The sequence below is a fragment of the Vulpes lagopus genome, chromosome 21 (genome assembly GCF_018345385.1).
Source record: "Vulpes lagopus strain Blue_001 chromosome 21, ASM1834538v1, whole genome shotgun sequence".
Classification (NCBI taxonomy): Eukaryota; Metazoa; Chordata; class Mammalia; order Carnivora; family Canidae; genus Vulpes; species Vulpes lagopus.
The window spans coordinates 36459865-36486235 of NC_054844.1; the positions used below are offsets into that span (position 1 = coordinate 36459865).

General features: G+C 38.9%; 1 protein-coding gene across 1 annotated transcript in view; it reads right to left on the minus strand.

Annotated features, from left to right (window-relative positions):
- Window positions 1-16284: 16284 nt before the first annotated feature.
- The window catches only part of DBX2 (developing brain homeobox 2), a 34945-nt gene continuing 24858 nt past the window's right edge, over window positions 16285-26371 (minus strand). The window contains exons 3-4 of the mRNA XM_041736957.1: window positions 24011-24198; window positions 16285-18567 (exon numbers count right to left, since the gene is read on the minus strand). Of these exons, the coding sequence (XP_041592891.1) occupies window positions 18238-18567; window positions 24011-24198 (518 nt within the window). The 3' untranslated portion in view covers window positions 16285-18237. The remainder of the gene's footprint in view (window positions 18568-24010; window positions 24199-26371) is intronic.

Here is a 26371-nt window from a genome sequence, read left to right on the forward strand (position 1 = left end):
ATGAATAGTAAATAGTATGTATTTAATAACATACATTTCTAAAGTCAGAGCATATTACTGAATGATCAATGCAATGTGTCTTTTAACTTATATGCAGGGGTGATATAATCAGCTTTTTAATGAATTCCAAGACTGTAGCAGAAAGTTTTATAAATTCCAAATACTGAGATTTTTTTATGGAAGTTATTAGCACACTTGTTCACCAAAGAATTTTACACCATTTTCTGGGATTTTTAACTGTTTTAATGAGCCAACAGCTACAAAGAGGCTTAAAGCCTAAATTTTATTGGGGATATAATAGAACAAAGATCCATTTAACCATGACTTAAGTCATTCCTAAGCACTTGCATATTAGAGAAGCATGATAAAATAAGGAAGAGATGACTTGTTTTCTCCAAATCTTAATGGAACTGTGTACTTGAACATGATTTCAACCCACATAAGTAGATTTCCTAATGGAAAAATATCACCTCCTACCTTTAAAAATTAAATGACCCTTTGGAGACCTACAAGAAAGAAGGCTCACCCCAATTTTGCTAACATTAAAGACCCATACAGAACAACATCTTGATGTATTAGTATATGAATCAGAAACATCTGTATCAAGTTTGGCTCAAAATATACATTGATTTGAAAGTAAAGTGAAAAGTTTTTGAAAAAAATGTGTACTTTATTTCAAAGATTATAAACCATTAAGTACATTTTTGATACTATTCTAAAATTTAAGTCTATTATTTGAAATAAGATAAGAGAAATCTTTCTTCTTGATATGAGACTGCATAGAAACTTCCAGCAGAGAGTTTTGGCCTGAGATCAGTTGACTCAGGGTAGAGTTCATGAAACTGAAACTGCTGAAAATTTTGTGTGTATATCAGACATGTCTTTATCTAGAGCAGAACTTCTTGATCTTGGCAATATTGATGCCTGAGTCCAGATAATTTTTTGTTGTGGGAGCTGTCCTATGCGTCACAAGATGTTTAGCATTGTCCCTGGCCTCTACCCACAAAATGCCACTAGCACAGCCCCCATCATTACTATAAAAAATGCCTCCAGACATTACTAATGTCCCTGAAGAACAATTGATATGGAGAGAGGATCTAGTTCTTTGATCATATTCCGAAACAGGTTAAAAGCCACTGCTTTAGGCTGTAGAACAGGGGTCTTACTTACCTCCGTATAGATTAGGGCCTAATAGGCCCCAAAGATGATCATGCTGGTCTGGCCTTTGGAACTCCCTGTGAAATGAAACCTATTCCTGTGGCATTGTCCCACTCTTCTGGCTGACAGAGTGATGGGACCCCATCACCAACCTTCCCTCTGCTCCTCTGCTAAGTACAATCACCTAAAGATCTGTTTTTTCAAAAATCTTTGACTCAGATCTCTCATTTGCCAAATGGCTTCAGAAAGTCTAAAGATTAATTTTAAAGGAGGGGAGTCATAAACTTCTTAGTTTGTTGAGGTTTTTTGTTTTGATTCCTTGCCATACAACCCAGTGCCTGACTCCCATAGTCAATACATAGTTGGCTAATGACTGAATAACTGAACTGTGAAACCCACAGCGTCTATGAGACTTTGTTCTTTTTTTTTTTTAGATTTTATTTTTAAGCAATCTCTACACCCAATGTGGGGCTTGAACTCACAACCCAAGATCAAGAGTCTCATGCTCCACCAGCTGAGCCAGCTGGATGGCCCTGTGAGAGCTTATTCTTAATTAAAAGATCCATAGTATGGAGTTAGTACACAACATTAATTTGAACTCATTGGCGATAGATTCTTTCTTTTCTCCATGTAGCTTTGGCCCATGTGCAGGTCATCTGTGTCCCTCAAAGCATATAGCATCCAAAGTATCCTTATCACCTCCATGGGAACCCTTGCGGGGTGTAGGATAGTTCGCATGCTCTGCTTTCCCTTAGCCAACAGGTCCATGGATGTTATAATTTGCTTTCCTTTTCTCTTTAAAACTGCTACCCCTCCCCACTGCCTTTGGTGTTCTTTTTCAAATCTAATTTTGAGATACAATACAGTATCTCTAGTGCCCTACACACACACACCTTTCTTGCCTACCCGACACAGATTGGATTAAACAAAATTGAGCTATATATTGTTTCAAGAGGTAACCTAAAACACAAAGGCAGAAAAAGATTAAAAGTACAACTGTTAAAGACCCCCCCGAAAGGAAGCTGATGTAGCAAATACAGCAGCATCACCAAACTTAAAGAGGTTTGCTACATGACAAAAGGTCTTATTCACTAGGAATGCAAATCTCATGTTATATTTACTAATAAAATAACTTCAAAATAGGTGAAGCAAAGTTTGACAGCACTGTACAAGCAACTTGACAAATCTTCTAGTACAGTGATATTTTATCATAACGTTCTCAGTAATTGGACCAAACAACCCCTAAATTAAGAAGTATATAAAGATTTGGCAATACTACTAACAAGCTTGATCTAATACACAAATATATTTCAAACCTTGTCCATTCAATCCACTCTCCAATTAAATATTTCACACCAATTCCTCTACATAAACCTTCACTATCTCATTTCTATCCTCTATCAGCTGATTTCCTTGCTACCGAACTGAGAAATTCTAAACAGTAAAAAGTTTTCCAGACTCCTCCTACCACATCTACCCATTTACCAGCATTTACACCCATACTCTGCCTTCCCATGTTTACTACAGATGAGCTCTCTGTGCTTCTATGCAGAGCAAGTCCCTGCTCTTGTATGCTGGAGCTCAGCCCCTCTGGCCTTCTTCCTCAAGTCCTTTCTCTTTCATTCTGTGGGATCACTTCTATTAGCCTTCCCATTAGCATGACCCCATCTGCCCTGTGAATAGTACCCTTTTTTTTGCTCCCCTCTGCTAGTAACTATCTTCTACCTCCCAACTTCTCTCCCATGATAGTCTCAATACTACTTGCTCCAGCCTGGCTTTTACATTCATGTCTCCATGAAACTGCCCTTGTTGATGTCTCCATTGCTAAATCCAAAGGTCTCTTCAGAGTTCCCATCTTACTGTACTAGTGTCAGTTGATCCTGTTGATCACTCTCTTTTTTATTCACTTTCTTCATTAGCTTCTAAGACACTCACTCTGTTGACATTGCTCCCACTTCGAAGATTGGGTCCTTCACAGTCTTTTACTGGTTCCTCATTTCCTCTCAAATCTCTTACCTCTCTTACCACTGGAGAGCCTCAGGGCTCAGCCCCGAATCCCTTTCTTTTCTCACTCCATCCTCACTCCCTTAGGACCTTCATGCAGTCTCTGTGTTTAAATGCTGTCTATGAATGGTAGCTACACTTGTGGTGAGCACAGCATTATGTATAGAAAAGCAGAATCACTATGTTGTACACTGAAACTAATGTAACATTGTATGCCATCTATACTCAAATAAAAACATACAAAAATTTAAAATTTTTAAAAATTCAAATGCCATCTATATGCTAATGACTCTCAAATGCATATCTCTAACCCAGGCTTCTCTCCTGGAATCTAAGTTTGTATATCTAATTACCTACTGCACATCTCCACCTGAGGAGCTCATTGACATCACAAACTTAACATGTTTAAAACATAATTTATAATCCTTCCCCCCCCCCCCAAAAAAAAAACTTAGCTCACCCAGAGCTTTCCTATCTCAATGAATGATGATTCTATCCCTCCATAAGCCCAGACAAAAACCCTGGAGTCATCCTTATCCGCTCTAGCTCACACCACCATTATGCTGTCAGGAAACTCATTTGGCTCCATCTTTAAAATATATTCATAAATCAATCACTTCTCTCTATTACCATGTTACTACCATGGTCCAAGCCACCATTATCTCCTCCAAGAATTGTTACACTAACCTTCGGACTTTTCTACTTTCGTCTTTCTCCTTGTAGTCTGTTCTCAACCCAGTAGCCACAGTGACCCTTAAAAATATAAATCACATCATGTCCCTCCCCTCCTCCCCCTCACTCAGAGTAAAAGCCAAAAACCTTATAAGGGAGGTCTTATTATATGACCTCATCTTTCACTATCTTCTGTTGTTTGCTTTCCTCCATTCATACTGTCTCCTTCTTGTCCTTTGAACATAGCACACAAGCTCCAATTGACCAGCATCTCTACCCATGTACCCTGTCTTCTCACTTAGATCTTTGGCATTCTCCATTCCTGCTGCTGAAATACTCTTTCCATGGATGCCCACATGACTAATTGCCTTGCCTTCTTGAGGTCTTTGTTCAAATATCATCTTTGGTGAAAACTTCCCTGGCCCCTTTACTTACAACTGAAAAACCCACCCCTGGCCTTCCTGTATTGCTTTTCCCTCTTCATCAGATTCTTGCATACTTCTAATTTATTTATATATTACATTATTTATTATCTGTCTCCCTCTGCTAGAATGTAAGCTCTTAAGTACAAGGATTTCTATTTGTTTCATTTACTCATGTATCCCTGGCACTTGTACGTGCTTGCTTAGTAAGCATTTGTTAAATGAAAGAATGAATAACTGAACAAATGAACGAATGCACCAAACTTTGTATTCAATATTCTTGTCAAAACAAGTGAAATAATTATAAAATTTGAGCAAGTACTATTCCATAAGAAAATCTAGACAAATATTAAAAATCACTCTCATACAAAGACTACCATGGAAACATACTTGCAATTATAAAAAAGGAAGTGCAGAGTCTCTCTGAAAGCAAAAAAGAATGCTTCACTCAGAATTCTATACTCAGGTATATATTAATGGAAGAAATAATACCTAGGAAATTGTAAAGATGTGTATAGCTGAGGTTGGGAAGTGGAATGCAATGAGGATAGAGTGTTCTAGGCAGAATGAAAGAATCTGAGCAAAGATCCCAAGGCAGTAGTGAGAGTATAAAGAGCAAGGTGCATTGAACAGAGCCTAGAGTGAGGAGATGGTGATGAATGCTGGGGTCAGTAAAAACTAAGTAGAGACCATTTCACAAAGATCCATAGATGGGCTATTAAAGAATGTGAACTTCACCTTAAATGCAGTAGAACTTCCAGTTCATTTACCTCTTCATCACCAATGACCTTTCTTGCCATCCTATCAGCCACCCATCCCCATGGTCCCATCCTAGACCTCATCAGCACTAGAAATTACATTACTTCTAAAATCTCAATTTCAAATATTATACTTTCCAACCACCAGATCACTTATTTATTTAATCTAAAATTCTTCACCTTTACCAAGACCCTACTACATTGATCCCATGACTTTCTTGCTCATAATCAGTGCCTGGTGCTTCTTTCCTTCCTTCGTCTAGCCTAGATTCCATGGTTTACTATCACATTCTTTTCAAAGACTGCGTGCTCTCTAGGGCCTTTATCCTTTCATACTACTCTCCTGGGAAAACCTGACTGTTAATCTGCCTTCCTCATATATGTCCTGGCATCTGAAAATTGGTAGAGAGAAACTATATATGTAAACTTACTTGTTTCACTTGAAACTCATAGTATAGACCAAAAATAGGTACAAAAGACTCAGAAATCTTTCTCCGTTTCTCTGATATATCTTCTTCCTTACCTCCTTTTTCATTTAATCTCCTTTTTCCTTCTAACTCCCATCACACTTCCTCAGCCTTCACCTTCACTCTTAGCAGATGACTGCTTCATGCTTCATTAAGAAGCCATAAAAGAGGAGACTCTTCTCTCCCTCCACCTACAAGCAGACCTGCCTTTGCACTGCTCTTCTCTATGAGTCCAGTGGACAAAGTGCTCTCTTCTCCTAATGAAAGTCCCCTCTTAAACCCAGCTCTTCATCCAATGCCTCTTGCTGTCATCAAAATTGGTTCCTCCCTCCCTTTCCTACATTGTCATCATCCTCTCTCAATTAAATCATCCCACTGTTATCCTAATATTCCCTAGTAACTCCAACTTAAAAGAAAAAGGATCTTGCTTCATTGCATAAACCGCACCAGCTTCCATGTTCCCTCTCCACTCCTATACACAACAAAACTGCTTCAAACCTTTGTATACTCAACCCTGCTGTCTTACTTTCCATTCTTTCTTCAACTCCCTCCAGCCTGGCTTTTACTCCCTACCATTCCAGTTATGGCTATTTTTGTCAACATCATTATCATCCTCTCTGTTGTCAAATTCAAAGAACTCTTCCTCCTTCCCTTACCTCTCAGCAGCATTCCAGGGTCCTCTTCTGCTCTTTTCTCTCCACACTTTTTATATGGTGCCATACAATAGTCTTTAAGTATCACCTATATTTTGTTAACTCCCAAATTGGTATTTCTAGGAATGGTGTCTCCTTTCAACCCTGAATGACTAAAGCCAGTTTTAATCAATGCTCAGTTGAATAACTGACTAGCTTAATGAGTCCAAAATTGAATTTTCAATCCAAATCTATTCCCCATACCTTCACCATCTTAGAAATGCCTTCATTACTCATTTCATTGTTCAACCCACAAGCCTCAGAATCTTCACAATCCCTTCATTTCCCTCATCTAACACATTTAATCCATCAGAAAGTGCCACTGATTCTAGTTTCAAAACTGTCTCAAATATGTCCATTTATTTTTGTTTAAAAAAGCTTTGTCCACAGTCACTTCCCTGTTGCCCATCTAGTCTACTGAGTGTACTAAGTCTACTAGTCTATCGAGTAGTCTTTTTCCTTCCTTCTTCCTTTCTTTATAATTTATACTTTTTTAGTTGACTTAGACTATTCACTGAATTTGAATATAAGCTGTGTGGGCAAAGGCCACATCTAACTTGCTAACCATCATCTTCCTATATTCTAGCACAGAGCTTCACACAACACATAACTGTTGAATGAATTAAATAAGGAATCAATAAAATAGTAAGAGGGGAGTGACACTTGACGGGATGAGCACTGGGTGTTATTCTATATGTTGGCAAACTGAACACCTATAAAAAATAAATTTATAAAAAAAAAAAGAGGGGAGTGACATGATCAAATCCATGTTTTAAGGCTGCGGTTCTTACCTGGAAACAATCTCCTTCCCCCTACCCTGGGATAATTGGCAGATCTGAAAATGTTCTTTATTGCCATGACAAGAGGTGAAGGAGGATTTGCTAATGGGTAGATGCTTATCAGCATCCCACAAAAAGCACAAGACAGCCCTGCACAACAAAGGATTATTTGACCCCAAATCCCCATAGTGCTAAGGTTAAAAAAAAAAAAAAAACCTGTATTGGAGAGATAAAGATAAAATTTAAAGAATAGACTATTCCTAGTTAGTCTCTTCCTCCATTGGCAATAGGAAGACCACTTAGGAGGTCATTCCAAGTAAGGGAGGATATCCTGGAATGGAATAAAGCATGTACCATAAAAAGAAGTAGAAACATGTTTAAGGGGAATCCCTGGGTGGCTCAGTGGTTTAGCGCCTGCCTTTGGTCCAAGGCACATTCCTAGAGTCCTGAGATCGAGTCCCACTCGGGCTCCCTGCATGGAGCCTGCTTCTCCCTCCTCCTGTGTCTCTGCCTCTCTCTCTCTCTCTCTCTCTCTCTCTCTCTCTCTCTGTCTATCATAAATAAATAAATAAATCTTTTTTTAAAAAAAGAAACATGTTTAAGATGTATGAATATAAGAAAAATGTTTAGAGCTGACTGTATTTTGTGATTAAGTATACAAGGAAACAAGAGAGTCAGACAAACAGACAAAGATATCCAGGATTACTTGCAGGCTTCTGGTTTAGATGTTTAGATACAAACAGTACGTTCACTGAGTCTGAAGATATAGGAAGTTTAGCGCACTTGAAGAGGAAGATGCAATCAGTCTTGAGTAAAACATGTAGTGAATCAATGGTTGTGGTAGTCACAAGATGAGCCTAACAAATTCCAGTGCTAAAGTAAAAAACCCAAGATATAAATTCTCAGAGATAAATCAAGACAAATCTTAGAAAGGTGAAAACAATATGGCATGAATAAGTAACACGCAGTATAGTTACTGTAGATATTTCACAAAAAGGAAGAAAAGGGAATAACATGTTATAAAGTAAAAAGGAATAAAACTTCAAAAATTCAGTGATTAGAAACACCCAGAGAAAATAACAGATCACACAATAAAATGTGAACTGAACTTAAAATAAGTAAAGATGATAAGAAGAATAGAAAATCTTTAAATTTAATGTGCAATTTCTAAAAAAAAAAAAAAAAATATTTATTTATTTGAGAGAGAGAGTACAAGTCAGAGGAAGGGGCAGAGGGAGAGGGAGAAGTGGACACCCTGCTGAGCAGGGAACCCGACACAGGATTTGATCCCTGGACCCTCAGATCATGACCTGAGCTGAAGGCAGCTGCCTAACTGACTGAACCACCCAGGTGCCCCAAATGTGCAATCTCTTTTAGTACAAGTGATCAATGAGAGGGCCAATTTGTATTATTTGCATGAAAATAATTTAAAAGTTTTATGGCATACAGAGAAAAGATAATAGTCTCCCATTTAAAACAATGGTATTAGGGCCTCTGATTTTATTTCTAATCTTAAAGACTGAAATTCTTCATCATAACGAAGATTACTATATGTTTACAGGACCATGATATAAAAATATACCTTCGACATGAGTACAAGAGAAATTGTACTTTAAGATCAAGGCTTAACTGTAAAAGACTAAAATATCTTTAAATAAGGGTTGTGGCTGGCTGAAAAATACCCCCACGCCCCCCACCCCAATATAGCAGGTCCTAACTGGCATCTCTAACTTCTACCTTATCTGGAAAAAGAGTTTTTGCAGATGTGATTAAGTTAAAGGTCCTGAAACAATCCTGGATTGTCTGAGTGAGCCCTACATGTAATCACATGTAATCTTACAAAAGAGAGACAGAAGGAAATTTGATACAGACAGGAATAGAGTAGACAGACAGGAGAGGGGGCCATGTGACTATGGAGACAGACTGGAGAGATACAGGCACAAGCCAAGGAATGCCAGCAGCCAGCAAAAGCTGGAAAAGGCAAGGAACAGATTCTCCCCTAGAATCTCCAGAAGAAGTCAGCCTTGCCAACACCTTGATTTCAGCTTCATAATATTGATCTTAGACTTCCTGCTCCTGAACTGTGAGAGAGCACATTTCTGTTATTCTAAGCCATCAAGTTTGGAGTAATCAGTTATTATAGCAGCCACAGGAAATCAATACAAAAGTATTTCTTAAATGTAGAAAATTTCTATTGTACAAATATAGAGAAGAATGAAATATAGATAATACGGTTACAAACTGGATTGTGTCATCCAAAATCCATACCTTCAAGGCCTCACTCCCCAACATGCTTTTTTGGACATTGAGCCTTTATAGAGGTAATTAAGGTTAAATGAGATCATCAGGGTGGGGCCCTAATCTGATAGAATGGTGACCTTGTAAGAAGAGATACCAGAAGCTTCTCTCTCTCCCCACAAGCACACAGAGGAAAGGCAATTTGAACCCATAGTGAGTAGGACATCTGCAAGCCAGGAAGGGAGGTCCCATCAAAACCAACCTTGCTGGTGCCTTGATCTTGGACTTCCAGCCTCCAGAACTATGAAAAAATAAATTTCTGCTGTTTAAGCCAGCAAGTCTGTGGTATTCTGTTATGACAGCATAACCTAAGAAATACAAATATGCTTTCTACTTTGCTGTTATCAAAAAGCCATTTTGCATCATCATGTTACCAATTGCTTACATTTTCCTCTCCAATTTGAGTTTGTGCTCAATGTTATACCACATAAGAAGAAAAAGACTGGACTGTAGAAAACCATTGCATTTCACGCTGCGCCTGCCAAACATTGGGAATTGCCATGCCCAGCCCAGGCTGACTGAGGTGGCATCTGCATGCCACTGCCACACTTTCTCATCTTCCCTCACTCACTCATTACTTTCATTTAACAAGAGAGCTCTAGAAAAGACAAATACCTGGGAAAATTGGAAGGAAACTCGCATATCATTTAGTTTCAAATCAAACATATTTACCATGGAATTACTGAAACCCCGGCTCCCTCCTAGCTATTAATGATGGTGAGGAGAAAATACAGGCAAATTCTCTGACCTTACAGAGCTGAAAGTCTATCTAGGTTCATAAAATCAGGAAGATAAAAGATGAACGGGTAATTATAAGGATGACAATGTTCGGAAGAAGGAACACACTTAGAGATTTCACCTGGAAGTCCAGGGGAGACCTGCAGGCTTGGTAAGAGTGGGCAAGGGGAAATGTCTGTCAGTGGGGATCAGAGAAGGACAGCAGTTTGGTATTAGCTTGTGCAAAGGCTTGGGAGAGTTACAAGAGTGTAAGAAATCTAAGGATTTCTTAGATTGTGGAGAAAATTCAACACATTTGGAATTTAGGAAACAAGAAGGGAAGTAAAAAGAGATGAGACCAGAGAGGAGCAGGAATCAGACCTCAGAGGACATTGTAAACTAGGTGAGGGAGCTCGGTCTTGGTCTTAGCTTGGGGAAGAATCACAGAAAGATTTTAATGGGAAGAATGGCATGACTAGATTTGAATGGCCTGGAGTAGGAGTTGGAAGGAAGCTAGAAGGAATGAAAAGAGATCTGGAATATGCATGGTTGTGGGGCTGGACAGAGGGGCACAGATTGAAGACATGTTTAGGGGAATGCATAGACAAGCCTTGGCAGTTGGTTCCGTATGATAAGAGCAGGGAGCAAAAAGGCAAGCTGACTCCCACATTTGCTGAATTCAATGTCCTATTTTGCCATTTACTGAAAGAAGGAAATGCTGGTAAAGACTAGAGGTGAAAGAAGAGCTCATCTGAATCTGAGATGTGAGATGTCTGTGAGACAGTCATATCAAGATGTGCATTTTCTGATTTTAAAAGAAATGTGATTTAGAGTTGATTATTTGGAAAAAGAAGAACAAGGATAAAAAAGCAAACATCATCTTTAAAAAAAAAAAAAAGATTTTATTTATATTCATGAGAGACACACACAGAGAGAGAGGCAGAGACATAGGCAGAGGGAGAAGCAGGCTCCATGCAGGGAGCCCGACGTGGGACTCGCCCTGAGCCAAAGGCAGATGCTCAACCACTGAGCCACCCAGGTGTTCTGCAAACATCATTTTTAACCCCATTACCCAGAGACCCCTACAGTTCATTTGTTTGTATAGCCTTGTCTCTAAACCTGTACACACCTACACACACACACACACACTATTAGGCTATTAACATACTGTTTTGTAATCTGTTTTTCTCTTTAACAGTGAACCCTGGGCATTTTTTATAGATCATCATTTTTTCCCTATAATATCAATTTCAATGGCTGCAAAGGATTTCATTATATATATAAATCTGCTAAAATTGATTTAACCAATTCCGTACTAAAATATACAAATATATTAGAAGAAGACTTTTCAGACAGTGAAGCTACTTTATATGGTACTATAATGGTAGGTATACATCATTACACATTTGTCAAAACCCATAGGATGTACAACACAAAGAGTGAATTCTAATATAAGCTACGGACTGTAGGTGATAATGATGTGTTAATGCAGGTCCTTCAGTTGTACAAATGTACCACTCTGGTGTGAAATGTTGATAGTGGGGAGGCTGTGCATATGTGAAGGTGGCCAGGGGGTGGGGGGGTGGCATATGGAAAGTCTCTGTATCTTCTGCTCAATTTTGCTGTGAACCTGAAACTGCTCTAAAAAATGAAGTCATATATTTTGATGAGCACCTTTCTATATAAAATTGTTTGCACATTTCTGACTATTTCCTTAAAATAAATTCCAGTAAGTGGCATTGCCTAGTAAAAGGGTACGTTCATTTAACAATGTGTTTGTGTTACCAAATTGCCCTCTAGAAAGTTTTTCGTAACTTATACTCCTATTAAGAGAGTACGCTTCAGTTGATTCTTGATCCCTGACTCAACACTGCCCATATTGTGTTTCACTCTACAACTCCATTTACCCCATCATCAAAACAGTGCTATAAAAACATTATTGGATGTTTCTGTCAACAACGTTCCTGTTTTCTTAACCACAATATTGTACCAAGTCATTCTGTCTTTTGATTACAGCTAGCTGCATCTCTGAGAAAATGTATGCCATGCTAATTTGTCTTTATTTAAAATTTCAAAGAAATTCCCACATGGATCCCAGATGTTGAGCATTTAATACAAGAAGGTGTTTCCTCATTATACAAATATGGTATGTGTCCAAAATATTGGCATTGTTTAGTTTATGAATCACTTAAAATAACGACATCACAAAAAAACAATGGTTCACGTGTGAGTCATAAATTAAACAATGCCAATTTTTTGATGTGCACCACATTCGTATAATAAGGAAAGAAACACCTTCTTGGATTAAATGGTCAACATCTGGAATCCATGTGAGGGCTTTAAAAAATTAGGGCCACATTTTCTTAAATTATAGTGTGGAAAGAAATACAAAATGGAGGCAATATTTGTAAAATTTCCCTGCCCCAAACACTCTTGCAAGTAGCGCATCACTTAATTGATACAAAACCTTAAGTCAAAGCAATGTAAGTCAAATTCTGTTACAGGGAACGCCTAAGTTTTTTTGTTTTTGTTTTTCTAGATCTTTTGTTGTAATACTGTAGAATACAGGTGTAGTGGGTTGAAGAGTGGTTCCACAAAAGACATGTCCATGTCCTAACTCCTAGAACCTATAATTGTGACCTCATTTGTAAAAGGGCCTTTGCAGATACAATTAAATTAAGGATGTTGAGATAGAATTATCTTGGACTTGGAGTCAGCTCTAAAACCAGTGACAGGGGTCATTATAAGAGAAAGGCAGAGAACAATTTCTGACACAGACACAAAGGAGAGAGGACCATAGGAGTCAGAGATAGAGGTTGGAGTCCTACGTCCCAACCCAAAGAACTCCTAGAGCCACTAGAAGCAGGAGACGGTAGCTTACTGAAATCTTCCGAGGGACCATGACTTTGCTGACATCTTGATTTTGGATTTTGGGCCTCCACAACTGTGAGAGAATAGATTTCTGCTGTCTTAAGTCCTACGGTTTGTGGTAATCTATTATGGCTGTCCTAGGAAACTCCAATGGAAATTCATAGTCATAGGGTTAGCTACACATTGTGAATTAATTATAATACTTTAGTTTATCCAGATTTTATGTGCACTTTAGTTTATTCAAATTTTTTGTCTTTTGATTAGCATCAAACACTTGGTGATTCTACTTTGGGTTTTTTTTTAAGATTTTATTTATTTATTCATTCATGAGACACACAGAGAGAGAGAGAGAGAGAAGATAGAGAGAGAGAATGGCAGGGACACAGGCAGAGGGAGAAGCAGGCAGAGGGAGAAGCAGGCTCCATGCAGGGAGCCTGACATAGGACTTGATCCCAGGTCTCTAGGATCACGCCCTGGGCTGAAGGCGGCGCTAAACTACTGAGCCACCTGGGCTGCCCTCTACTTTGGGTTTAAATAACACTGAAGGCTCCCTTTTAACCTCAGAATGTTCTGATCCCAAAAGGCTCTCCTCGTAATTTCTGTTATTCAAGCAACTTTGAGAGAATGTCCATAGAGTTGTGGGAACTGGGGAACTCTGGACGAACTAGGCAAAGCAGCCTTATCATCTCAGCCTTCAAAATGATGGATGCCAGATACCCAACAGTTTGCCTGACTTCTGCCCACATTGTGGACAGTGAAACATACTTGAAAAAGCTAAAATGATATATCGGTGTGCCTGTAAAGCACAATTAAACAGAGGTACAACATTGCCCTACATTAGTATGTTGGCTGCTAGCAATGTATTGAGATCCAAGCGTGTATACTCCCTGAGACTTTGGATGGAGTATGCTTTGATAAACTTCCTGGTGACTTTTTTGGAAGAGGTTCTTCACTTGGTACAGGAGCCCCATGATCATTCTTTCCACAACCTGCCAAGCCCCAGCCCATCCCTTCGTCAACCTCAAGAAGTGCAGGAGTTAATCATTGGAAATTATATATCCATCATAAATAGTTTCAACATTTATTTAACGGCATGGGGAAGTGTTCTCTGTAAAAAGCTGAGTTTAAAAAAATGAGGATAAACTGGATACATATTATGATCCAAACTTGTTTAGTCGCACACACCTTTATATGTACATACATTCAAAGTGAAAATCTTTCACAGAAGAGCTAAATTGGCTATCTCCCAATGGTGGACTTATACATGAATTTTTGTTAGCTGTATTTTCAAGTGTGTTTCTTCATAATGAGCATGCATAATTCTTACAACCAAATATAACAATGTAATGGAACCCAATTAATAGCTGGAAGGTAAGAACCATCTTTGTGGGGCTAGTATGACACTCTTAAGGTAGTTGCTCATTTGAGAGATAGTTTATAAATGATATAAATTAATTCTGCACAACTTTCCTTATATATTCAAAAAATACTCATCATCCTGATTTCCCCTCACCTGTGCTATTTGCTTCTCCTTTATCGTTCCCACCCACCACATGTACAGGTTGATCTGAGTCTGAGAAGGTGGAAAGATAAAAGTAGAGGGTGGGATGCACTATGAACAAAAGAATAATGAATTCTTCCCTTGGGCTCTGACTCCTCTTGGGACCAATGTGGCCTGCATGGAGTAGAGAGAGAAAACCAACAATGCCAAATAGCTTGTATTTTTCTGAATGGTGGAACACGTAATAAACTTCGCCCCACCCCGCAACTGCAAATGGAGAGATAGGGGTTTTGGAGGATGTTAGATTAGTCTTTGCTCCAAATTTACTAGATTCAGTTAGCAACAGCATGGAATATATCAAAAGATGTTTGGCCAAAAGACTCATTCTAAGTTTCTTGAGGGCAAGGAGCACTTTCTCCCTCATATTTGTTTACACAGAGCCTAGGACAGTGCCTCACACAGAGGACCCAATCAGTGTTGAAATCCAGAAAGAAAAAATAACTTTTGTGGATTTCCGATGACTGCAGAATCAGTGTCTAATAAGCTTGTGAACACAATGGAATGAGCTGTATTAAAGACAAACAGAGCTTGAAGAATTCACTGGTTATCAGGGAATAGGTCATGGAACACGTTGGGTAGGGTATAGCTTTAAAAAAAAATGCATCAGAATGTAGAATGAAGGGGCCAGAAAGGACATGGATGGCATGAACGAGGATACTTACTTATGACTTTATATTTGAAAAGAGAAAAACCTGTATAATGAATGATTCTCACAGGTGGAGCGGGGGGCGTGGCTGATGAAGAGAATGTATGAAGTACATGCCCAAATCTGAGCACTTACCCCAAACTGGATGGAAGGTATGGCATGTTCTCATGTGTGGATTTTTAAGGTTTGTGAACCCCTGGACTAAGCACTTGGTTTCCCCCATTCAGCCCACTTCACCACTAAGAAAATAGAATTGCCTTTTCAATATCAATAGTCATGGCCTTCATTGTGTCCAGATCCAGTGATCATTCCTAACCTGCTATGTAATTCCAACCCTTTATATTTAGCTTTATAAAATATTAATCTTTGTAAAAGCTAGACGATGGTGCTAAACCACTTTTTCTTCCCATTTGCCTAATCTGAATGTGACCATGTCTCCTAAAAATTTTAAAATCCTTTCACCTCTAGGCTTCTCTAGTTCTGGTGCTTGTCTGGAAAGCAGGTAACAAATATACTAATATGTGACCGCTTGGAGAAAAGCAATCTGCATCTAGAGAACAGAGGAAAATGAGTTTTTTAGGTGGAGGGAGGTGGAGGAGGTGGAGGAGGTGGAGAGCACAAATTAAGAGAGAAGGGAGACCCTTGCCAATCAGAATATCAAACTCAGGAGTTCTCTCAAGTAATTCAGGTAAGTGAAGGCAAGGTGAAGGCACAACAGGCATACGTATGTGCACCAAGTGTATGGGTTTATGTGGGTCTCCTAAGGATCCCTAATAAACTCATCTAGAGCTTACTTTTCCTAAGCTTTAATGCATTCCAAAGTAGAAACCAATTAAAAGATTTGTATATTTGAACATCAGGCCAACCTTAGAGAGAAGCCTCTGCTGAACTCAGAGAGGTTGGGGTAAAACCCTGGGGGAAGATCATTTAAGCAACAATTAGCCCACATCTAAAACCTAGTTTATCAGGTGGCCATGAAGCAGGATGCTCTCATTTGATCTTCAAGTTATTCTCAAGAAACATTAAGCATAGATAAGCACTTCAAAATTTTTAGCTGTGAGTGATAAAAAAAAAAATAGTTTCATTTCATTTAAACACTCCTCTGGGACTATTCTCTATAGAGGCTTCATAGTTGAAGGCTTTTGCAATTCTTTTACTTTCCCTAAACTTCAAAGTTAATAGAGAAGAGAGCACTAGAAAGAAAACCATTCCCCAAGTAAGAGATCATAAAATGCAATATGCTTCTGAATTTCTTTAATAAATCTTACTGCAATCCCCAAAATGTATGTCTTACAATCATCCCATAGCTGGTGAATACACTGTACAGTGGTATGCACTCTGTATGGTTGGCATAGAAGACTTGAAACTTGATCCAAAGTTTGGACCCATTAGGGTCCAAAACCCTAATGACCTTGGGCCATCACCCTAACCACACTGCCTTAGTCCCTTGTCTGGGTAAGAGGACTCCTGACAGTAACAGAGGGGATCCTACCTCCTAGGGCTACCGTCATGAGGACTGTCATGAATTAATTCACCCTAAAGGCTTAGCACAGTCTCTAGCACATAGAAAGGACCCGATAAATGTAGGTTAGGTTAACATTATACAAAGAAAAGAAACAATACTATAAATCATTTTAAGACAGGTTTAAAATTTTAAATTGTCAGCAGATCCCTGCTCCTCCTTCCCACAGAGAAACTGAGACAAGTTTCTTCTGAGAGAACTTTCAAGTAAAACATCTCGTGATAAAGACACTGGCTAGCATACCTCAATTCAAATCACATTCAGACAAAATAATGTCCTGATGCTGCCTAAAACTGTTGTCTTCTGAGATACCATCTCTAAACCCTAGAGCCCCGAAGTCTATAACTAGGAATGTAAGCAAATTAGAAGTCACTCTCTTTACGCAGCTTTCTCACTAACAAAATTCCACATCATGAACTTCTAATAATGTTTCTTGTCCACAGATTAATAATAACCTAGTTCAAAACCACATCATTTCCTTTTTCTGCCTCATTTCCTTCAAAGTGAAACATAATTTTTTCTTGGACCTGGAATAAAAATTTCTAGATTAACTAAGCAAATCGTTACCAGAAATGCAATTCTATAATACTACTATTTCAGGATACTCAAAACACACAAAACATCTGTGTGGTGCTTGTTAATATACAAAAATAACCTAATATATAGCGCGTATACCACCTAAGTGGAAAATTGAGTCTATAACTAGAAGTGCAAACAGAAATCCACTATAGATTCCATCAGTATTGTGTTTTGAAGTCCAGTTGGGAACATTTTAGGAACTGTGACACTTCTTTAAGCTTGGCCGGAGGTCACAAACTGCTTGGCACGGATGTTTCATTTGCCCAACACAGTATTTTTTAAATTATTACCTCGAATATTTTTAGGTGGGCCATGCCCTCTATTTACTGACAGGCCCTTAGAGGCATTTATTTTGCAAACCTTGATTAAGGCCCATCCTTACAGAGAAGAGATCAAAAGATAATCATTAGCTAAATGGGTACCTCCCTCAGTGTGTCCTGATGAAGTCCAGAGACTTGGGAAATTAAGAGTTCTAAGAGTTTCATTCCAAAATTCTTCTAGTTCTCCTGTTGGATTACTCTTAAGTATATATTTTCAGTGTATTTAACAGTGGCTCATTCGATTAGGATAGCTGAGCTGAGTTGTTAAAGTTCATTTCTAGCTGGATACTGGAAGAAACCAGAAAATAGGGAATTTTTTAAAACACATACATTTTTCTCAAAAAATTAAGAACAGTCGGTCAATAGTTGGTTTTTCCTCATGTAAAAGGAAATGAACTTGCTCGATGCTATATGTAAGGAGGAAGTAGTTCCTACTAATGTATTTCAATGAATATTTATATATATACACGCACAGAGACACACACATCACATATATACACATACACTCAGAGCAGGGACTGAGCCACCTATAACTCTCACTCTTTTCAGTTCCTTCGTACTTTCTGGGAGATCCTATCCCACTTACAAATTAAGCCTGAGTCTGGGAGCCAAACAAGAGAGCACTGGAGAGGGTTTCCTAAAGCATTAGTTCATGCATCACTCCAAAGGCATTACGTTTTAGGCACTGATGAGGCACGAGCTAGCTGGCTTTAGAGTCCAAATGTTATTAGTTAAGCGTCCTTTTAAATTAACATAGAGGAAGGCTTCCATTCAGACAGCCCCAGCAAGTACACCCTTGTCTCCAGCTTCTTCAGAACACAAATACAAGGCACCCTGCAGGGACTTCGCTTCTGGGGGCGCTGCCCCTGAACTCTCCTGGATGAGTCTTTCTGAAGATTCTGGTGAATTCTCCCTCCATCTTGGACTCGAGTGCTGCTGGGAGACTTCCCAGAGCGAAGGACACGGAGAAGAGAACCCCAGAGCAGACCGTGAGAGGGGATCCTCTTGAAGGCCTACTTCCTGGACACACCTGTTGGAAAGCACTTCCTTCTCTTTGGAATTGCGCCATTTCATTCTTCGGTTCTGAAACCAAATCTTCACCTGTTGACAAAATAGTTGGACAAGATGATCACTTAGTCCACATTACTCCACTTCAGCACCGTAAACTAGAATCTGTCCTCAAATGCCTTCTATGAAATACCTTATTGCGAGAGCCAGCCCAGCAAAGTCCCAATGGCTTTTCACTGGGCTCCTTCCAGACTATCCGAGCCATTACTTTAGTACAACATCCCCAGACTTATGAAACAAAACGACTGTGATAAATTGGTTATGTCCTGCAAGTCTGACATCTTTCAAAACTGATTTAATGCTCGACAGTTTAGAACATCATTTAGTCCATGTTAAATTATTTCAACGAAAGAAATGTTATCGTCTAGTAATAGTGTTTACTTTGTGCCAGGTGTCGGGCCATGCATGCTGTGGGGATCACATAATTTGTTCGTCACAACTGCAAGACGTTCTCATTGCACGTGTATGAAAACGGAGGTTCAGAGCAATAAATCAGTTCAAGGTCACACAACCTAGTAAGATGGAAGCGCTTAGAATAGAATCCATGAGTGTCCCACTCCAGTGCCCAGGCTCTTACAACATTCAGATTTCATTAGGAACTTCTGGGAAACTAAATTAAGAATCCATTTGATATCACTTTGATAAATTCCAGGCTTCAAACAGTTTCCAAGTTTGATTACTCCTACGATTTGTCAAACTTGAAGAATGAGGCTCAATAAATAAAGATCAATCATAATTAAGCCAAAAGCACTTAGGAGGGTGGTTTCTAATTTGAGCCATACTTCGCCCCACCCCACCAGAGCCTGACTTTGTTACTAACTCCCCCTTTATCTACTGTATAGTCAACCATTCCTGATCAGAAACCTCACAACTGGTTTCCTGAGATCTTAAAAGCCAATCACATCATTTTCCTAAGCATTACACTGCATCTTTACATGAATGATTTAGTGGATTTCTATTTTTAAAACAACAAAACAAAAAAACCTAGAAAGTTTTTACCTAAAAAAATAAATAAATAAAGTGATACCAACCAAGTGTTTCTCCCTATGAAGGAAAAAATTCTGAGATGATTCTTCCAGATTGGCAAAACAATTTCTTCATTCTTTTAACTTGACTGGCAATTTCAAAATGGCTGCAAAGAACCTGACCCAGGCGAGTTGAGTCCAAAAGACTAGCATCTCAGTTGCAATCCTGTGGTTAAGGCTTTTCATAAGAAAATAGCACTAATGTGTACATACCAGAACATTTGGTTCTATTCATGAACTCATTTACTATTTGCAGTGGGCATTTACTCCTAGAAAGGCTGCCAAGTATTTCTAGTGGGTTTTCACTAAGACATTTATTTGTGCCCACTGGTGATTCTTTCCATTGTCATCACATTCATTATTTTCCTCTTTCCTTAGCTTTTCTATAGATGTAGCATTTTTTCTGAGTGATAGCTCAATGAAAAAAATCATTAAGGAAGTTTCTTCACAATCAACAGTATTGAAACAAATGTATGTATTTGGGGAAAACCATAAATTAAAATTTCTACCTCTCAACAAATACAAAAACAAATTCCAAATGGATTAAAGAGCTAACCACAAAAACAAAACTATAAAAGTTCTAGAAAATACAATAAGAGTTTGCCATTATAGTTTTGGAAAGATGAATGCTTTTTTTAAGCATTGACACAAAACACTAAGGCCACAAAAGAAAAAATAGAGCTGAAAACATAAAAATGAGAAATTTCTGTGTAAAGACACCACAAACATAAGAAAAAGCCACAAACTACTGAAAAGAATTAAAAGAAAAGAAAAGAATTAAAAGCAGAGATTTGAAAAGGTATTTGTACATCCGTGTTCATAGCATTATTCACAATAGCCAAAAGGTAAAAGCAACCAAAGTGTCGCCTGATGGGTGAATGCATAAATAAAATGCGGTATATACAAACAATGGAATATTATTCAGCATTAAAAAGTTAGGAAATTCTGACACCTGCTATAATATGGATGAACCTTGAAGACACTATGCTAAATGAAAGAAACCGATCACATAAAGACAAATACAAAGGATTCCATTCATTTGTCAATTGTAGGGACAGGAAGTGGTGGTTGCCATAGGCTGGGGAGAGGAAGGAATGGGGAGCCACTATTCAATGGATACAGAGTTTCAGTTCTACAAGATAAAGGAAGTTCTGGAGATGGATGGTAGCCATGGTTGCTCAGCAGTGTGAATGTACTTCCCGTCACTAAATTGTACCCTTAAAAAAGGTTAAAATGGCATATTTTATGTTATACGTATTTTACCACAATAAAAAAAAAAACCCTCAAACTTGAAGAGTTTGCAATGGTTGTAACAGAAAAAATGTTACTAACCATAATATTCCAAATATTTTTATAACAGCTAAAATAATTGCTACAAGAAATATGAATAATAGCCAAAAAGCGGGAGCAATCTGAACACCCATCATCAGAATGGGTAAACTGTGGTATACCGAATAACGGAATACTACACGGCACGGAGTACAGAAAAGCTACCGCTACATGCAACCACATGAATGAATCTCACAAACATAATGGTAAGGCAAGGAAGCCAGATATACCAAAGAATCTGTACTACTGATTCTATTTATATAAAGTACAAAAATAGGCAAAACTAATCTATGCTGTTAGAAGTCAGGCTAGTGGGTAGTCTTGGAAGTAGGTGGCAGTAACCTGGAGGGAATAGGCAGGGGCTACTCCCTGGTCAGAAGGCTCTACTGCTTGAGCTGTGTGTTGGTTACACAGGTGATTTAGATTCTCCTTCAGAAAGTCAAGATACATGTAGAATATGATCCCGTTTTTACTTGAAAACGTATATACACAATTGTGGGTCTCAGTTCTGGGTCTCTGTTACATAATAGGAAAAATCAAACCAACCACCATAGGGTCATTGTGAGTATAAATGACATGGAATATAAGGACACATGGCAGTCACGGTGCAAGTGTTCCTGCTACTATATACTTGTGCATATACAACATGCATATACATCTATTTTAAAGATAATACATGGTAGACATCAAATAAATGCAAACAGGAGCCGTTTATAAGGGACAGGATTAACTAAGGAGTTGGACTAGAAGGGGAGATGAGTTTTCATTTTTAACTTGACCAATTTCCTCTTTGTTTGAGTTTACCATAGTAAATACCATGCGCTAATTGTGTAATTAGATGTATATGCAAATAAGAAAATGTGAAATTACTTCTGAGATGTTCACCAAATTCAGTAACATAAAAAGTTGTCATTCCTCAAGGCACTTGAATTTTAAAAACAATACAATCAACTATGTAAAACTATGCACCTGTGAATACGAACAGGCAGCTAACACACAAAATAGGAAAATAGTATGTTTTCTTGGAATAGCCAGATTATGCTCATCCCCTCCTAGATATTCTCTGACGTGCTAGCTGAGTTCTCTTTCCAATAATCTCTTTTTAAGAAGATGTGCTATCAGAGATGTTCACACGGGGGGCACCTGGGTGGCTTAGTGGTTGAGCATCTGCCTTTGGCTCAGGTTGTGATCCCAGGGTCCTGGGATCGAGTCTCCCATCAGGTTCCCCACAGGGAGTCTGCTTCTTCCTGTGCCTATGTCTCTGCCTCTCTCTCTTTGTCTCTCATGAATGAATAGATGAATAAAATCTTTTTTAAAAAAAAAAAGGGAAAAAAAATGTCCACACTGTCTCAGAGCATTGTCAGATCACACATAGCCAATTTTCCTCTTTTAACATTAACACTTCCTTCAAGTTCTGACTCAACCAGAGGGCCCCTGCAACCTCCCAACATTTTCTGCACATTTTTTCCCCTCCAACTCTGGAGGGTGTTTTTTTTTTTTTAAATCCATACCAGTGAGATTCAGGCCAATCCTACTGAGCCCCTGTGCAGCCTTAGTGAGGTCCAAAATTCTCTAGGGATGAGACCATTTCCTCACTAGACCCCGCAGGTACAGAAGGACCAGTCATGGATGTTAACATAAACCTCCACAGAGATACATAACTTCAAGGATCACTGACCTCGCTCTTTTATTTGGCAGCATATCTAACCTACCAGGTGATGTCTCCTATGTCATTATCTTATATTATGATCTAACCATTCATGAGTTTCTGTTTTGTTTTCTCAGTTGCTCCTATAAATTCCTGGGTGCCAAGAGTGTATCTTAATCAGTACTTAATCAACACCCTCTCTCACTGCCTCCATAGCACTGCATCTTGCACACAACAGACCAATAAGATATAACTACTGATTTATCTCATATATGCAAAATTGCTCTATGACATAGATAGAATTCCTATATTTGTCTCTGTTTAAGTGAGAAACTGAGGTGCGGATCAGTCAATTAAGGTTAGGGACTCATTAGTACTACACAATGAGGAAAGCACAGACTGGCTGATTTAGGCCAATTATCCTCTATCACACTAGGTACTGCTTTCTACAGCTAGAAAAAGTTGGGGGGGGGGTGAGAACAGATCATTTCCCTAGGGAAAGGAAGCAAGGTTAAGGAGAGTTTCATCCAAAAATAACTAGTTTAATAAAATCCAAAGTTAGAAACCAGGTCATCTGTATTGAGGGAAGAACAGTACAGCATAGTAGTTTACACAGAGCCTCTGCTAGCCCTTCAATGCCTTTATGCTAACTCAAAATATCCAAGGGGATGTTGCCTTGCACCAGGAAAGCCAGTTTGCCAGGCAAAGTACCAGCTACATTTCAGTTGCTGCCATGCCTCTTAGACAAGTGCCCTTGTGCAGTGCATAACCTGCACAAATATACATGATAGCGCCAGGTTGGGTGGAACCCAAACTCCAGACTCACCCCCCAGGCTGCCTGGGGTGAGAGCATAGCTCCAAGGCAGCTTCACTACATGATATCAGACTCATGCTTAATTCTCTACACTTTCTCAACCAGAAAGTGAAGATGATTATAGTGCTTGTTTCATATGGTGATTATAAAACGATTAATAGTAAAATACCAGTATCTTAATGTGTAAGAAAAGATTGTAGGTGTTGCAAATACGAAACTACTTTACTTGACATAAGTCCAGAGTGCAGAGTAGTGAGATCTATTTAGAGGTATTTATGAGTCATGCATTTATGATTGGATCTTGGATTGGAAATGAAGAAAAAGACAGGAAAATTGGTTCCTGCTCTTGTAGAATGTTATGTATTCTACTTCTCTGAAACCGGAGCAACCAATTAATGATGTAAATGCCACATCCTTAGTGTTTCTCTTCATTTGGGAAGAATTAATCATGCAAAAGCCTAGACCTCTCAGAGAAGGGACCTCTTTCCAAACAGGAATTGTGACATATATTTCTACCCACTAAACAACTGGGAAAATCATTTCAGTAACACTTTAGGGTCCAGCACCATACCTAGTACAACAGATATTTGCCAAACGCATGGATTTCATTGTATTCCTTCAGAAATCAGGAGCAGTGAACATCTTCCTGCTTATTAGTACCTGTGATTCCTTTAGTCCCAAGCTGATGGCAAGTTTCTTTCGGTCTGTTTTGCTGATGTATTTCTGCTTCTGAAACATTTTCTCCAGAGCCTTTCTCTGATCCTCAGAAAAAACAGCTCTTCTCAAAATACCCCTCCGAGCTTTGGAGTTAGAGTCCTGCGTCAGGAGAGGCAGCACACTCTCTTCTCCTAGAGGGGAAGACAGGTAATAAGCCCAGTTAGTTTCAGTGATGAAAAGTCTGTCTGAAAAAAAAAAAGAAAAGAAAAAAAAATCAGTCTGTCTTTCCCAGGACAGTATCCTCCTCCTCTGTACCATCGCCAAATCATCTCATCTCTGAACTCTGCACACTTAGAGCAGTGCTTCTTCCAGAGTTTTGATCATAGATTCCATTGAGAATCCGATAAATACTCTTTGCTCCCCAATGAGAAAAAAAAGCACATATATGCTCGGCCTCCCAATTGGGGTGCCATGTTAGAAAGGCCCTGGTCCCAGGTTACAAAAGCTCAAATTCAGAACAAATAGTAGGTGGTTTAAACACTCCATTTTTTCTCTAACTCTTCATTTATTTACTCATTCATCTTTTCTCTCAACAAAGTTTTGAACTCTTACCCTATTCCAGGCACTCTGCTCAATGCTACACATTGAGAAACAAGACAAATATGTTTTATTATATGCATTACCCATAAGATTTAGTGGAAGACACTTATTGAACTAGCATCACAAGTGTAAGGATGTATTCCAAAGGAGACTGTGTGCACAAAACAAGGATCTGATCTTAATCAGGGATTTTCAGGGAAAGCTTGCAGGAGGAGTTAGAGATGTTCAACCTGAAAAGGGAGGTTTGGAAGATCCTCAAACACTACCACTCCCCAATCCAGTTCATCAACTCCTTTACTACTTTTTCTGCCTTTTGTAGCTAGCACAACTAGTTCCCACCCTCTGAGAGTTTCACTCATCATTCACCATTCATTCATATATCCATTCATTCATTTATCCAATTCATTCATTCTTCCAACCAGCCACTCACCCATGCATTCATGCATCCATTCATTCAGCTTCCCAGTTGTTGTGGGAAGAATAATGGCCTTCCTAGAGACGCCTATGTGGATATGTTCCCCAGAATCTAGAAATATTTTATATCATATGACAAGGGGGAATTAAGGTTGCAAATGGAATTACAGTTGCTAACTAGCTGACCCTGAGATTAGAAGAGAATCCTGGGTTACCCAGGTGGACTCAATGTAATCACAAGGGTCATTATGAGTGGAAAAGGGAGGAAGAAAGGAAATCACAGGAAAGAGAGGTTTACTCCCTCTGATGCTACACTTCTTGCTTTGAAGATGGAGGAAGGGGCCACAAGCCTAGAAGTACAGGCAACCACTAGAAACTAGAAAAGGCAAGAAACAAAGTCTTCCCCTAGAGCCTCCAGAGGGAACTCAGCCCTTCTTCTGATACCTTGATTTTAATCCAATGAGACTCAATTCAGGCTTCTGACCCCCTAACTGTAAGACAATAAGCTTGCATTAAGATAGTAGGTTGTGGAAATTTGTTACAGCAGCAAGAGGACACTTACACCTGATATTAGGCTAACTGGACTTATTTGAGGAAACCAGACCAGGAGCACATGGTTCCTGCCCTCAACGAGCTCACATTCTCATGGGAGGACTGACACGAATACCACATTAGAATTACAGGCAACAGGGAAGCAGAGACTCTAGTTTATGGCTGTAGCTGATATGCATTTTGGTGCTTAATAATTATTTCTAAATAAAAAAGCAAATTAATGTCTTAAGTACTGAAATAGAATGATCTATGAAATGCTCTGGCATCACAAAAGAGGACTAATTGGTTCAGATAAAACAAGTTGAGCGGGGATCCCTGGGTAGATCAGCGGTTTAGTGCCTGCCTTCAGCTCAGGGCATGATCCTGGAGACCCGGGATCGAGTCCCACGTCAGGCTCCCTGCATGGAGCCTGCTTCTCCCTCTGCCTGTGTCTCTGCCTCTCTCTCTCTCTCTCTCTCTCTCTCCCTCTCTCTGTCTTTCATGAATAAATAAATAAAATAAAATAAAATAAAATAAAATAAAATAAAATAAAATAAACAAGTTGAGCCAAAGTCTAAAAGGCCAATTCAGTTCAAGAGAGAGAACCGAGGCCAATCTAGGCAGAGTAACTAGCATGTCTAGAAGCACCAAAGCTTACTATAAATACAGAGAACAAACTGATGGGTGTCCAAGGTGAAGAATGGGGCAAAATGGGTGAAGGGAAGTGTGAAATAGAGACTTCCAGTTGTGGAGTGAATTATGGGAATAAAAGACAGCATAAAGAATGTAGTCAAATATATTTAAGAGTGATATATCAAA